General features: G+C 45.3%; 2 protein-coding genes across 5 annotated transcripts in view; one reads left to right on the top strand and one right to left on the bottom strand.

Moving 5' to 3' along the window:
- Positions 1-6,200, bottom strand: part of IMMP1L (inner mitochondrial membrane peptidase subunit 1) — a 32,727-nt gene extending 26,527 nt beyond the window's left edge. For both annotated transcript variants that reach the window (XM_068194811.1, XM_068194812.1), the window contains exon 1: positions 6,113-6,200. The gene's annotated coding sequence lies outside the window, so the exon portion shown is untranslated. The remainder of the gene's footprint in view (positions 1-6,112) is intronic.
- Positions 6,201-6,225: 25 nt separating this feature from the next.
- ELP4 (elongator acetyltransferase complex subunit 4) overlaps positions 6,226-16,236 on the top strand; it is a 130,947-nt gene continuing 120,936 nt past the window's right edge. For 2 of the 3 annotated variants that reach the window (XM_068194807.1, XM_068194809.1), the window contains exons 1-2: positions 6,227-6,407; positions 14,161-14,196. In XM_068194807.1, the coding sequence (XP_068050908.1) occupies positions 6,254-6,407; positions 14,161-14,196 (190 nt within the window). In that variant the 5' untranslated portion in view covers positions 6,227-6,253. Of the gene's footprint in view, positions 6,408-14,160; positions 14,197-16,236 lie in introns of all 3 variants that reach the window. The other variant, XM_068194808.1, reaches the window with a different exon arrangement.

Raw genomic sequence — 16,236 nt, 5'->3', positions numbered from 1 at the left:
TGTTTTCTTCATCTGCCCCTCAGGGATGTAATTAGTTTACCATTCTAGTCAAACTTTTTGAAAAGCAAGCAATAGACAACCCTGCAGAATTATTTACTGCAGCACACCCTGGTTCATGCCCCACTCTGTGGATGGCCAGAGTGCTGTGAAAGTTGGTGGGAGCTGAAAAATCAAGCTAGCATTCCTGTCTGGAATATCTATGGGAGACAATAACCAGAAAACATCATTGGCCAGTGCTCTGGAAACCTGAGGTTCTTTCCATGTTTGTGGGTCTCACCAGGTAGTACGAGAAATACAAGGAAAATAATCCCTATTAAATACAGCACTAATCTGTATGATGCTTATTAAGACACTAAATTAAACTCACAATTCACTTTCAAGATTATTGTTCTGCAGGTTTCATCAACATTATACTGTACAATTCTGAAATTACAGAAACATAAAGTAACTTTTAAAATAATTTCTTGTCTTCAGCACATACTACTTTAACTCATGTCTCCTAATTTAGTTCTATTTTAAAAGTTTTAAAAAGTTTAAAAGTTTCATAGTTCTATTTCTGTTTAAATTTGACACAGTTTAAATTTTTTTCCTAATGCTCAGGATACCCACAAGGATGAATTTAGGTAAGAAGCTTTCTGAGTAAGATCTTATGTTTTATGAAATATCATACAACTGGCAAGTCCTAAACACTCCAACTAATTCTTTCATTTGCCTCAGACTGACTGGATAAGCAGTCTTTAAGCTTTTTCACACTGAAAAAAACAGGTCTTTTGGTGTCAGAGCTTCCAGGATTAAACATTCTTTCCAGTTGTTGGCTCATGGCCTGAAGATCCTGCACTTTCAAACTTATCCCATTCTAGCTAGTTCAAAGATCAGGAAAATGAAGCCATCTTCTTTGCAGCCATAATCCACGACCCATGCTGTTAGATACTTAAGAACATCTCAAAAGCAAACTACCTTGTTTCAGCTCCCAGCAGGAGCTCAGCAGGGCGTGGCTCACATGACTGCAAGGCCAGCCTGGTCAGGTGACTGGGTGGCTAATCTGATTTGGTGACTATAAAACTTTAATCAGTACAGTCTAATACCAGCACATTCCACAACTGATGAGCCAAGCAGCCTGGCGGTGGAACAGCAAACACTAATAAGATCATGAATCAGAACTGCCACTAGGATGTGGTTGTCTGGTTCTCTATCCCACACGTAAATCCTACAGAAAAATATTACTGAAAACTGGTCTAGCAGACATACATAAATGAAATAAATTTGAAATAAATTTGAAATAAATTTGAAATAAATTTGAAATAAAATGGGCTGGCGTTTTATTCCAAAATGAACAGCATTTTGTTCAAAGACAAGAGCATACGTGAATCTTCTGCAGCACAATTAAAACCCAGCAAAACCATTAATTTGCAAGCAAAGACAACAGAACACATCCATCAATAACACCCTGTTGTTGAGGAACACTGCCCACACAATGCTGCTGCTGTTAACTGGAGGCCCTGTGAGCCCACATGGGCAACCCATGTGGTAAAGAGAGGTCAGGACAACTCTGCTTCCTCTTATTGATGTTTTCTGTCCTTCTGTGGTCACTGGAAGCTGATGTCTGGTGAAGGCTGAGCTAGAACAGAGCTAGAGAATAAAGAAGGATATATTCAAAGGCTCTCCTCCATGGATCCACCTTGGGCAGCACCAGAGCCCAGCCAGGGCTGCACCCAAGATGAACCCAAATGGTCCCAAAATGCACGAGCGCTCCCGGGGGCTCTCACTGTGATCAGCTCTGCTCCACTGGCACACTGGAGTTCATTGTCCCATTCCAGCTTTAGCCCATGCAGTCCCATCCTGCTTGTTTTTCTCTCTCCAGCCCACGGTGTTGGTGCTCCTGGGCTGAGATTTGGGTCATTTGTCCTTGGTGCCCAGCTGGAGCAGGAATTGTTTTGTCTCCCTGCTCTGTGCAGAGAGCTCACCGTCCCCTCGTGTGAAGCTCAGAAGTGCACACTGAAGCAGCACAGAATGTGAAAATGTAAAAGCTGAACCTGAGGCATCATTATCAACCACAAATAGCCGAAGCACACTTCGAGGGCTGCTATTCTGGGGACACCAGGATTTCCCCCAAGTGTGCAGGCCACAGTTTTGGAAGAGAAATGTCAAATGTTCTTGCAGATCAAATTCCAAGCATAACCTTTTCCCAAATGTTCTGATTGCTCTCTCGCTCACCATTTATTCCCTCCGTTTTTTTTTTTCTTTTCCCTTAGGGAATTTTCACCCAAAATCCTCTTAATCCATCCTAGAAACTGCATTTTGCACAGACAAGTAGCTGAATTGGACCAGCAAGTTTGCAAGAAGAGGAAAACAGAGAGCCTGCTCTCTCCACAGCACAGGTAGGATTTGCAGTTAAAACTGACATCCCCATTTGACCAGGTCTATGTGACAACATGTGAGTTGTGAGGAAGGAAAGTTGATTATTCTACAGTTTGAGACATCCCAAAATAGACAAAAGATGTTTAAACTTTCTCCAATGAGCTGAGTATGACCCCTGGCCATTGCCATAGCTCAGGTGAAAGAAATAACTTCCAAGACACTTCCTGAGCACTGGAAATCATTTCCATGTTCCTCAGCTTCTCTGCATTTCCATTCCACCCTGAGAACAGGAACAGTAGGGTCTATCTACCTCATAATGTGCATTTGAGGATTAGGGTGATGTCCAGAATTACAGTTCCTGTGGTTTTGCTTTCTGCCAGAGAGCAGATCCTAGTGGGATCTTCTACAACGACTGAAAATCCACCTTTACAAAACTGGACATGTGCAAACCTTCAGTATCATTCAAAAAGAGTGAAAAAACTATTGTTATTCCTGCAAAATGAAGCACCATTGATTTAAAAATAATTAACCAAAAATAAATATGAAATTTCATTTCCATTAAATTTGTTGTTCCTCTGAAATTTATCTGATATACAGGTAAAGTCAGATGTAAGCAGTATTTTCATAAGCACATATGCAGTTGGAAAGCTTTACTGCATTAAAATGTTAACATTGCAAAAATCCCCCACCTACTGAAAAATAGCTTATTTCCACTCACTTTCTAAATCAGTTGGACTTTAACTGCACCCATCAGGTTAAAATGTGACTGGGGAAAATTGAACAACACAAACAGAACTACTGCTGTATTTTATAAGTTCAGTTCTCATACTGAAAAAAATTGTATCTACAATTTTGTTATACATGAAACAGTCATTCCTGCTGTAAATTACAACGTAACACACCATTTCTCCATATTTGGAAGGATATCTACAAAAAAAATTTGTAACAAATATGTCACTGCATAGAAAAATCAGTTTTTTCTAATGTAAAAATCCAGTTTTTATTCTGAAATAACTACAAAGTTCCCAGGTAGCAAGAGCTGGGAGGTTGGGCTGCCCTTTGCCATGCAGCACCAGCTCACAGGATGGCACAAAATAAAACTATGAAGAAAGTCAGTCGATAGCTCCAAGCCAGGCTAGTGATCTCAATCAGCCCAAGGAGGGAAGTGATCAGCACCAGGGTTTGCTGGATTGGAAAGAGAGGAGGAGCAGGGAGTGGAGATTTCCTCTTTTGCAACCCTGATCCCACTGGATCAGCTCCTGAGCCACTGAGATTGCCAGGAAGGGTGCAGTTTATCCAACGCTAAAAATGGTAGGGGCATGGCACAAGCATCCCCATTTCCAAAATACTTTCATTATGTATGTTCTCTCTGCAATAGGAAAGAGAAATAAAAAAAAAATAGAGAAGGAATTATTTAGCCTCCAATTTTAATTGGCCTGTAGGACAATGAGGTGAAAAAAGTATTAAAAACCCTTATATGTCAGGCAAGTAGTAATGAAAGAACAAAAGAGAGGGCTCAGCCCTGGATGTATGTTTACACCTATCCTGTGAAGTTAAGACAACCTACAGTAGTGTATTTTAACAAAAAAAAAAAAAAATAAAGCAAGGAAATGCTTTGTGTGAATGAAGTAAGAGAAGAAAATCTACTGCTTGGAATAGGAAAAAACCATCCTAGAGATTGAGTTCATCACTGGATTCTCTTTCTGACAGGCAAGCAGTGACTTATCAAAGATATCCTTATCACAGGGTCACGAGCTTCTGAAACAAAGCTGTCCAACAGATATCCTGCAACTGCTGTGTCACACACACCTGCAATAGTCAGGGACTGGGCTCCAGGAGGACAGCACAGTAAGAAATGGCAGAGTCACTGTGATGTTTAAAAGGGGAGAGCTCTCCCTGTGCTTCAGGCTCCTCTTCAGTCAGACAGAATTCACATCACAAGATCCCACTGACAGAAAGAGATGCCCAAACCCTTTTAGAAGAGTTGTGAATTATGCCTTGGGTCATTATTTTGTTGGCCTTTCCCGTTCCAGATAATCATACCTCACTGGTCACATGTTACAGAAGTGAAATTAAACACCTACATTTATTTCTTGCCATGGTTTCCAAGCTCCTTTGATTCTCTCCTCTACAGAGAGATACTTCTAACTTTCACTAAGCAATAATCTATACTTAAACTTAAGGATTATTCAGTATCTCACAGTTTAGCAGAAAATACAAAATCTTAAGACTGCCTGATACTCCTGATAAAAGATCTCGACCTGCCCACTGCTTAGCATGTGTGGAAGCTTGGCCAGCAGCAAAAAGAGCATCCTTTCCCCAGCTAGGGACACACCATGCTGAAGTTTCGTGCCCCTGAATTTGAACTGGATATGAAGGAAACACTCTGAGGTTCAGGACTGCCCACATATGGCTGCTCTTTCATGCTGCTCATATTTAACAGGAGGATTTTTTCCCCTCAATTAAAAAGAGACTCAAGAACCACAGGTGTTCAGCAATTTGGCTTAGAACAACAGTAAACATTGTTCATTGGAATTCAAGAGTGAGAGCGAAGGATCATAGTATTAAAGCCTCGTTTTTCTATTCTGCTTGTACAAGTGTCTTCAAGCAGCTTGAGATGCCTCTGAATCACCAAAAGATGAAAAACAAACACAAAAATACTTGTGGTAGTGGCTGTTCTGTATACTGGCAGGGGCTTCCCTTGCCTTCAGAGCACCAGAGCACAGAGCGCTGACTGACAAAGCAAACATCCTAGAACCTGTCAAAGCATTTTAACGTCGTTTAACTTTTTCTGCCACGCGTCTTGCTCCACGCTGATGCCAGATCCTGCTCCCAAGTTAAGGCATTAAACCACACGCTCGCTTACCGGTCCGTGCCTATGCACAAACAAGCAGGGACCCCAAGTATACTCACGGATCATGCTACACGCAGTTATGGAAATACATTTTACAAGTACTTTCCCCTTGCAGGCTCTTTCCGAAGGGGCTGATGCCGCGCCAGGCGAGCCTGCCCGGCTCTGCCGACACCCCGCGGGACAAGCGGGGCGTCCCCTCCACAGCGCCCGTACCGCACTCCCCGCCCCGATCCGCGCCCGCTGCCGGCCCCCTCACCCCAGGCGAGGCCCCGGTGCCCCCCGGTGCCCCCCGGCCCCCTCAGCCCCAGGCGAGGCCCCGGTGCCCCCCGGCCCCCTCACCCCAGGCGAGGCCCCGGTGCCCCCGGCCCCCTCACCCCAGGCGAGGCCCCGGTGCCCCCCGGCCCCCTCACCCCCAGGCGAGGCCCCGGTGCCCCCCGGCCCCCTCACCCCCAGGCGAGGCCCCGGTGCCCCCGGCCCCCTCAGCCCCAGGCGAGGCCCCGGTGCCCCCCGGCCCCCTCAGCCCCAGGCGAGGCCCCGGTGCCCCCCGGCCCCCTCAGCCCCAGGCGAGGCCCCGGTGCCCCCCGGCCCCCTCAGCCCCAGGCGAGGCCCCGGTGCCCCCCGGCGCCCTCAGCCCCAGGCGAGGCCCCGGTGCCCCCGGCCCCCTCAGCCCCAGGCGAGGCCCCGGTGCCCCCCGGCCCCCTCACCCCCAGGCGAGGCCCCGGTGCCCCCCGGCCCCCTCAGCCCCAGGCGAGGCCCCGGTGCCCCCCGGCCCCCTCAGCCCCAGGCGAGGCCCCGGTGCCCCCCGGTGCCCCCCGGCCCCCTCACCCCAGGCGAGGCCCCGGTGCCCCCCGGCCCCCTCAGCCCCAGGCGAGGCCCCGGTGCCCCCGGCGCCGCTCTCACCTCCCCGCTCGCCGCCGGGCCCCGCAGCCCTCCGCCGCCCCCCGCCGCCGCACGTAGCAACAACGCGGGCTCCCATTGGGCGGCCGCTCCCCGAGCCGCTCCCCCATTGGCGGAGCGCGGCCCGGCCCTCCCGGCCCCGACATGGCGGCGGCCGGCGGGGCGCGGGGCCGCACCAGCTTCCAGCGCCGGCCCGGGGCCGGCCCGCGGCCGCCCGCCCTGCCGGGCACTCGGCCCGCGCTGCGCCACGGGCAGCTGCTGCTCTCCAGCGGGCTGCCCTCCCTGGACTGTGTGCTAGGTTGGTGGGAGCGGGACTGGGACCCGGTGCTGCGCCCCCGCCGCCCTCCCCTTTGGCCCTGCCTGCCCTCCCGTAACCCCGCGGCCGCTCCCGAGCCTTCTCCTTCCTCCCCACAGCCCCGGGGGTCGCGGGCAGGGCGGGACGGGCAGGAGGACGGGGGAGGCAGGGCGTGTTTCCCCGGAGCTTGCGGACGAGCCGTGTGCCGCGCTGCCATCGCTCCGGGCAGCCTTGCGGAGCGCGGAGCTGCCCCGGGAATCCGCCCGGCAGCGCGGGGCTGGCACTGCCCCGGGGAGGGCTGCCGGGGTTTTGGCTGGACAAGCCGTGTGTGCTGCCAGGGTTTTGGCTGGACAAGCCATGAGTGCTGCCAGGGTTTTGGCTGGACAAGCCACGTGTGCTGCCAGGGTTTCACCAGGACAAGCCACGTGAGCTGCCAGAGTTTTGGCTGGACAAGCCATGAGTGCTGCCAGGGTTTCACCAGGACAAGCCATGAGTGCTGCCAGGGTTTCACCCGGACGAGCCGTGTGTGCTGCCAGGGTTTCACCTGACAAGCCACGTGTGCTGCCAGGGTTTTGGCTGGACAAGCCGTGTGTGCTGCCAGGGTTTCACCAGGACAAGCCACGTGTGCTGCCAGGGTTTCACCAGGACAAGCCATGAGTGCTGCCAGGGTTTCACCAGGACAAGCCATGAGTGCTGCCAGGGTTTCACCCGGACGAGCCGTGTGTGCTGCCAGGGTTTCACCAGGACAAGCCATGAGTGCTGCCAGGGTTTCACCAGGACAAGCCGTGTGTGCTGCCAGGGTTTCACCAGGACAAGCCGCGTGTGCTGCCAGGGTTTCACCAGGACAAGCCGTGTGTGCTGCCAGGGTTTGGGCTGGACAAGCCGCGTGTGCTGCCAGGGTTTTGGCTGGACAAGCCACGTGTGCTGCCAGGGTTTCACCTGGACAAGCCATGAGTGGTGCCAGGGTTTTGGCTGGACAAGCCATGAGTGCTGCCAGGGTTTTGGCTGGACAAGCCACGTGTGCTGCCAGGGTTTTGGCTGGACAAGCCACGTGTGTTGCACTAAGGCCGGGTAGTTCAGGCTCTCCGCTGCGGCAGGTGTTGGGTTGTGTTGGTGTTCTCAGTTTGTCCTTTCTGCCTTGCTTGCCACTGCTGCATCATTGAAGTGTCCCCCTTAGCTAAACCGCTCTGGTGTGACGCTGGTTCTGCTGTCGGCGGCTCTGCCTTTGCCTGCTGTCGGTGTCGGGGTGTGCGATGGTCTCCTGGACTCATCTCTTGTGACTCTGCTGGACCATCCGTGTCGTGAGCTGGCACTTCCCCTTGGATTGGGAACTCATTCATTTGCTGGTGTGAGCAGGGTGGTTTATCTGTGTGCACCAGGGCTGCGTGATCCTCTGACTCTTCACACAGTTGTAGTGCATCTTTGATGTACGTACACAGGACTTGTAGGTGAGAATGGCCTGATTTTACCTTTGTTCATTCATCCTTGGAGTACACAGAATATGCCATTTTTCTCTCTAGGGATACTCTGTATGATTAATGATAATATAAAAGTTACATCCATTGTATAAAGGACTTTTTGCATCCTGTATATAATTTTTTGTATGTGTGTTTGTGCACTTTTATCGGGGATTAGGATCATTGTGGAGGAAGCTCTTCCTGCCCGAGAGAGAAATATTTCATTTAGTGAGTGTAATTTGCAAAGCCTTTTAATGGCATGAAAAGCAGATTTGCATTGAATATTCCCTTTTAGAATCAGTGGATTTTGCACAGCATTGCTCAGAAGATGTAGCCAGCTATCGTGGTGGCAGTCTCCTAAAATTCTAGGCACCTGCTAACACAATAAGTGGTTTGTTATGGAAACTGAGGACACTTCCAATAAACCCAGGATCCCTTCTGTGTTTCCCTTGTCTTCTAAATATTTCATCATTTCCTAAGCTTACTAATAGTTATACTTCACCATCAAGGAAACTCCTTGCCCCAAGGAACAGCAACTTTTGAAAGTATTTTTAGATGGTTTTTTTGGGTTGTGACATCTCTGAAAACCTGGGCTCTACATTCCTATGTTAAACCTGGGGTAGCCTCCTAGCCCTGAAACCCCTGAGTTTTGGAGGCTGAGCGCAGGCCAGGAAAAGAGGAGGCCAGGAAAGACTCATGCTAAGGGTGCTGACTAGACTCCAGTTCCCACTGGTGCCAGGCTTTGTTGGAACACACCTCCAGCTGGGTGAACTGTACAGAACCACTCATTTTGGAGGCTGAGGAGGGACCTCAGGAATTTCCCCTCTGCAGCCTTAAAGCAGGCTCAGCTCTGAATTCAGAGTGGATTTCTCAGGGCTTTGTCCAGTGGAAAATCTGCAGTGGCAGAGATTTTGCAGCACCTCAGGATAACCCAGTCCAATGCTTAATTATTTTTGTAGGGAATTTTCTTTTTCCTTATATCCACTGGGAACCTCCCCTGTTTCAGCTCCCATGTGTTGCTTGTTGCTCTCCCAGTGCACCTCAGTGAAGAGCTCAGTTGTTGTTGTGGAGTCTTTGCTTCTTTTTTGCCAGGGTCAGGATTAAATGTATGAGAAGGTATTTCTTGTTGGGACTTGTCGGAACCCAGAATGTCCCTTGGACACTCTTGGATGTTCTGGGCCCAGGTCAGAAACATTTGATACCCTAGAATGCAGCCACAGACCCCTGTGGCTTTGAACCTGATCCACAGAACAATTTACCAACCTTGCAGGAAGAACAAGAAATCACAAAAGTTTAGATATTGTAGTAGAAATAGTCAGAAAGTGAGAGGAAGAGTTTTTGAGTGCTGTACAGGGGGGTTCTAGGCCTTGTACAGAGGGGCCTGAGTTTTGTACATGGGGGTCAGAAGTTCTAAGATTGGAGGGATTTGGGCGTGCCCTGTCCTCTTTCCTTCTCCTTCCTAACCTCCATGTTCTTGGTGATGTTGGCACTCACAGATTGGTTTAGAGTAGAAAGTCACTGTTCAGTACAGGTGATGGTCATTGGGGAAAAACTATAAACATTTAATACATAATGTATGATATAAAAGAGGGCACCAGCCCCCTGGGCGTCGGAGTGTGCCCTTGCCTGACTGCTGAACGGACCGCAGCAGCTCGGGGAGAAATCTTTTAGATAACACACAATAAACTACCTTGAGACCGAACGACCAAAGACTACTGAGTCTTTCTTTAGAGACACAAGTTAGAAGAGAGACTTTTCCACCTTTACGGGCTCACCCCAAGCAGGGGTGGGATCCAACAGGAACTCAGATGTTTATTAGTTCTTTTTCTACAGTCTCACAAACCCTCACTCAACACACTAACAAACTACTCAACTTCACTCTAACAAACTAAAAATGGCCCTGTATCTAACTCTACAATGCCTTTTAAGGATAAACTGTCCAATTAGGAAATGACACCTAAATTATTGTTACTTTTAACCCAATAACCAGTCATGCAATGTGGACTTTTTTATCCAATTCCACAAAACCACCCAAACCCATGGAGAAGAAGGTGAAGAAGAAGGACCAGCCACTGCCCTAAAACCTCCATCTTGCTTTATATCTATTACTGTATTCTAAAACATTAAACTGAGTTTCCCACCCTGTGATATTACACACTTCTATTCAAACACCCAGTCTAAATAATCCCAGTTCTGTCATTCCATTTTGGAAGCCTTCTCCACAGCCTCAGGTCAATGCAGTGTTCTCCTGGGGGTCAGTGCCTGGCAGCACAGAAAGTCTGAAATGCTCAGGAGTCAGGGCTCCAGCAGAGTGGCAGTCGCTTCTCTTGGGTACCACCCCAGGGCCTTCAGCTTTTCCTCTCTTCTCCAGACTGAACAAGCCCACTTCCTTGAGTCAGTTCTCTTGGATCAGTTGCCTCATTTTCATTCTCCTACCTGGACGCCAGTTTATGTTTATTCTTTCTTGAATGGAGGGGCTCAAAGTCATCTGGGCCTGGTGTTCCAGATGTGATGTGAGTAAAGGGGAACATCCTTGGAACGTCTGACTGAGCCTCTGATGGTGCTGATGCCTTGAGAAGGCTGACCTAGAACAGAGACTGGACAGAGCTAGAGAATAAAGCAGGGATTTATTCAAAGGATCTCCTCCATGGATCCACCTTGGGCAGCACCAGAGCCCAACCAGGGCTGCACCCAAGATGAACCCAAATGGTCCCAAAATGCACGAGCGCTCCCGGGGGCTCTCACTGTGATCAGCTCTGCTCCATGGGCACACTGGAGTTCATTGTCCCATTCCAGCTTTAGCCCATGCAGTCCCATCCTGCTTGTTTTTCTCTCTCCAGCCCACGTTGTTGGTGCTCTTGGGCTGAGATTTGGGTCATTTGTCCTTGGTGCCCAGCTGGAGCAGGAATTGTTTTGTCTCCCTGCTCTGTGCAGAGCTCACCATCCCCTCGTGTGAAGCTCAGAAGTGCACACTGAAGCAGCACAGATTGTGAAAAATAGAAAAGCTGAAACCTGAGGCATCAGTGCAGCCCACTGTGCTGGTGACTCTACAAGTGCTGACTTGGTCTGCTTTGTGTCCTTTTTCTGGGTGTGGAAGTGCTTCATTAATGTGTTGCAGAATGCTGTTTATGTGTTTCTGAAAGAATACTGGTACTTTTCTTCTTTTGTCTTGCCCATTAACAGTCAAATAATTGACTGTAAAAATATTGAATTTTTATTGTCTCCAGGGACTGAGGACAATTTTTTTTTGTATAAATTCCCAATGGAAGTTAGTATAAACTCTTTTAGTCTGGTATTTTCATAGACAATCTTTGTAACTATCACTAGGCAGTCTTGTAGATCTGTGGCTGTAACCCAGATACAGAATTCATTGCCAGACATGAAACTGCAGCCTGTGAGTGAGGGAAAGCATGGTGTTATCACACACAGGTCTAATGAGGAGCTTCTGAAGAGAGGAAAAGGCAAAGAATCCAAGGAGGAGTTTATTTCACCCTACAGCTGATGGTTGCATGGTTGTGGCTCACTCTAAAGGAGTGAATCTCCTTTGAAAGAGAAGTGGTAGATGAGTGCTGGCTTTCAAATGCAGTGTTACCATCAGAGCACTGTGCACTTCCATACTTTATATTTATTTATTTTACAAATGTTTATATTTATTTTATAGATTTCTACATTTTATATTTATAAATATCTTATATTGATTTATGTAAGTTTACTTCCAAGGTCTATGGGCCACATATGCCTGCCGTGTGCCAGAGCAGTTCTCTGCAATGGTTGTGTAATATAACCATCACATCCTGGTATTGAATGTTCTGTTTTAGGCTGCTGGAAAAAAGGTCAGGGACATGCTTTGAAAACAATCTGGGCACCTGTCAGCTTGCAAAGTTTGTTGTGTTTCTCTCCATAAGATCTTAAATCTCTCTGCTGTAAGTAGCAATGAGGAAAGTTACAAGTCTTGCTTAGATGTTTATATACTCTACTGCCTTAGATACTGGCAAAGGAAAATGAAAATAGCGAGATTAGGAAGAGTAGCAAGTTCACGGCAGCTTTCTTGGGAAACTTATAGATTTTGCCTCTTCCTTTTGATTCCATGAGCTTTCCTGTTGTCTTTTGTTTCATTTACTAGTATTGTTGCTCATTGTAATATGAAGGTGTAACCATGGTGACTGCAATAGTTTTGCATTCCCTCTAATAGAAGACACTTGTTCAAACCACTCACTACATCTGATAACATAAAGACAATGCTCTGACCTGAGTTTGCCTTGAACAACCAGGGTATGTGCACATATGTTACAGCTCTGCCTTGGAGAAACAGTACCATTGGTGATCTGAAAATACAGCTTGAGAGAATTTTGGCTGCGCTGTTTGACAAACAAATTCGCTGTAAAAGCACAAGAGACGCTACTTCTGTTGTGGCTACAAGTGAACTTCTTTCTAACCAAGGTTTTAAAGTCCTTATTGCCATGAGCTAATGCATTACTTATGGCTGCTTTAATCATGTTTTTCTATGTCAACCTAGGATTGGGTAAAATCTCAACATTTGGAGTACATTTTCTTTCCTAGGGACTATATAGAGCATGTGCTCATTTTAAACAACTGTTGTTAGTAACCCGTGTGTTCTGTCTCCCTGAACTATTAAATGCAGTGAAGCATACTTTTTATCAAACATCAGTATGATTTCAGATTTTGGTCTTTTTTTTTTTTGCTTTCCCCTGTTTGGGTTCATTTGCATTTATAAATAAATGGAGCAAAAATCATTGGCTTAGAACATGGGGATTTCATGAGTGATTTTAACTTTCTGATAAACAACAGTTAAAATTGTTTTGTTTTGTTTTGTTTTTTTTTACCTGATCAGCTTGCTGTAGATATTGAAGCACTTGTACAGCTTGACTCAGGAGTTTAGCTTGAAACATCTGCTTCTCTATAACTATGAAATTAGTAACTCACTAAACACTTTCACTGCCCAGTACTGCTTGAATTGTAGTGCATCATGGCATGATGGCAAAGTGATCCTGTTCTGGTATTAATTCAGGTGTTATTATGCAACAATATGAGCAGGTTTTGGCCTTTGGGAGAGCAATTTGCTTTTTCTTCCTTTTGGGTATATCAACATTACAGGTACTGCAGGTATTTGTAGTCCCATTAGCAAAACTGAATATTAAGAAGTTGATCCAACTCATATTGGAATCAATTGCTAGTGGAGTTTATTGAGCTCTTACAAATGTATAAAATGAAAGATCCTCTTCAGTGGAGTCCATCTGAGCAGTCCAGAATTGACTTCTGGATCTTTGCATACTGTGCTGATGGGATTCATCAATTAGTTTGCTCCTAAGCTGCTTTTAAATCAGGACAAAACTGCAGACAACATCCTGCAGTTTTCATGCAAAACACTTCTCTAGGCTGGTTACATGTGGCCATCTGAACACTTCCAGGGATTTTTAGCTTTCCTGTCACAGTCTTACATAATTGCTAAACAAAATAGTCTGATTTCAGGTTATTATTCAGGTTATACACATATATATATTTCACTATTGTAATTCTTGGAATTCGGATTATAAACCGGTGTACTCTTTCCCTAAAATAAAATACTAGTTCTTCTTTCGCTGTCCTTGTAAAGGAATTCATGGAGTTGTTTTGTCCAAGACCTACTATAAAGACTTTAGTGTCTTCAATAGTGCATGTTTTTTCATAGTGTGTGTTGTGACATCTATGATCTCTCAGTCCAGGTTTCAATGGGTGAAAGTCTTGCTGCCATATCATTTTTCAGCAGTGAGATAAAAAGCAAGAAAGAAAAAAGTGGAGCCAGGATTTTGCCTCGAAGATTTGGAGGGGGGGAAATTTGCTAAAATCTACTAAAATCTTAGTAGGTCACTTACCTTACATCCTTCTTGATACAAAAGAATATCACTTGCTAGTAGTTAATACTAATTTCATTTGGGGAATGTTTACTCACGTGAGTTATCCCAGTAAAAATCTGCTGGCTCAGACCATGCATCACCACTGTAGTACTTGAGCGTGCTTGCGTAGAGCTCTGCAGGATCTTTTTACCACAATGATGATAGCACAGTATATTGTGAAAGTAATTGTAATGTGCAGTATATAATTACATGTAATGTATAATTATTTCATAATAGAGAATTGTAGTAAGTATTGCAGAGGTAATTAAAATGTTGTTCACTTTTATATTTTTAAATTCCCCGTTATCACCTTTCTTTGACTCATAAACTACGAAAAGTTAATTGTTCTCTAACATACTATTAAAATGTAGTCTTACTTTATTCTTCATTTTGTTTTGTTTCCAGGTGGAGGCGTACCTGTTGGAACCCTTCTTCTTATTGGTTAGTATAGAAGATATAGATTCTTAAAGCCATATTCTGGAGCTTTTCACTCTTTAATGTATTCATTAAACAGCCTCTCTTTTCACTGTTTTTTGAAGTCACACTTTAGGAAAGTATAACTCTCAGGTTCCTTCACGTTGTGTAGCCTTCAGAATGGACTATTGTCTATCTCAGGAATTACTGGAGGTGAATCAAAATCTTAATTTTAGGCAGGCTTGAGCACCCACAAAGAATACCCCAAATATCTGTTTGAAAACAGGGCGTTTAGCACATTTCAGGACTTACTAGCAGAGTACATACATTAGTTAAGATTTTGTAAACTGCTGTTAGATTCAAACTGTGTCATCACAAAGGGTTTTTTTTTTTTAATTTGGCTATCTGACGAAGACGTGCAATGCAGAAACTTTGACTCTTTTGGTTGCCAGAATCAGCTGAGAGCAAGGTGATGGAAGGCTGCTTTCTGTCAGGGTGTGAATGAGGCACACTGAGGTGATTAAATAGATTCCACCAGAATTCCCTTTACAGACCACAGTGCAACTCTCTGGCACCATCTCCATTGCAGCTGAGGTCTCCAGCTTTCCTTTCTGTTTGACTGAGTTGACACAAAACCAGCAGAAAAATTAAGAATTCTTGTAGTAATCTCCACCCTGAAGGAGCACTTGAATCTCATAATTGAGAGCAGTGACTAGATTTCAGCCTTGCCTAGGGACAAAGCAGACTGCCACATGCCTGGGTGATTTGGGTGCTTTCAAAGAACTTGTGCCTGTAGAGTGTTTTAAGAGCCTGCTTGTCTCTAGTGATAGAAGCTCTTCAGTGTGTGGCTTTTCAGCCTTGAGACAGATTGAATCTGTAATTTTCATTCATTTTCTAAAAGGGATGAAAACACTGTGGTCTGAATATTTTATCTGTGTTTACTTTCCCTGTGGAAAGACAACCATTGCTTGGGAAACTGAATTTGTATCTAGAGTTTTGGTTATGTATTTTGAATTGTTACAGTTCAAAAACTGGTCTTAACACTAAAAATCCAAACAGTGGGATTTGGGAAAAATTTATTTGAAATCTCTTTTAGCCACTATTAGAATTACAACATGTTCTTTTCTGTTGGTGTAGGGTTCATGTAACCTGCACTAAAGACTGAATAAAATTTTCTGTTTGCCACTGAGGAAGGTAATTGCTCTCACTATGGCTTCCTGTTATTTCAAGGCTAGTCTCTATTTCTGCATTTTATGCACTAGGGACAGTTATTGATGTGCCACTGAGTCTTAGAAAATGTTGATTTTTACATCAAGTATATAAATTAGTGTATGGTTTGATGCAGATTAAGTAATTTGAAAAGTTGCTTGCCAGAAAAAATAACTGATGTTACCTAATTCCAAAATTTTCAGTTTTGAAGAGCTGCCATCTTGCTGTGGTAAAGGAAGAAGAAAAAGAAATTTAGAACCTATTCTGTTTTACATAAATCAGAGATTGTGAGACTGGATTAATTTTGTCTTCCCATTACAATAGTCACTGCCCCTTCACAGACTGGGTGGCATCCAATGAGCCTACTAGCAGGAAAATTGCCATTAAATGAAAGAAGTAGTGCAATCCACACAGGGTGTTGTGGATGTGAAAAATACTCATGTGGATGCTGATGGCTCAATGGAAGATTTTTCCTGAAAGGATTTTTACCTGAACTTTGTTTCCTCTGACTGCATATCTGGCCATACTCTGTGGTAGTTTTTAATTTACTTATCCTCTGTGTTGGTTGTGTATTTGTGATCTGAAATTTAGCTTGAGAATGTCTCTTTTAGATCTGAAAACTATTTTTTTTTCCCAAATGAGACTTACCATATGTTGTTTCGAAACACATAATTATATTATAAAAGTCTTAAAGCAGGAACTATATTTATTCATGACTCATTAGTCTAAAAATCTGGAGACTGCTTTTTGAAGTTGGTGTGGGTAACGTTGGAATGGCATTGTTAGAATGTCCTGTCAGCACACCAAGAAATTTTGTCATGAGATTAGTCTAGGCAAGCTTAATATTATCAGGATTGA

This window comes from Anomalospiza imberbis, chromosome 6 (assembly GCF_031753505.1).
Source record: "Anomalospiza imberbis isolate Cuckoo-Finch-1a 21T00152 chromosome 6, ASM3175350v1, whole genome shotgun sequence".
NCBI lineage: Eukaryota > Metazoa > Chordata > Aves > Passeriformes > Viduidae > Anomalospiza > Anomalospiza imberbis.
The sequence above is the reverse complement of the archived record's forward strand: the minus strand, read 5'-3'. Positions and strand labels throughout refer to the sequence as shown.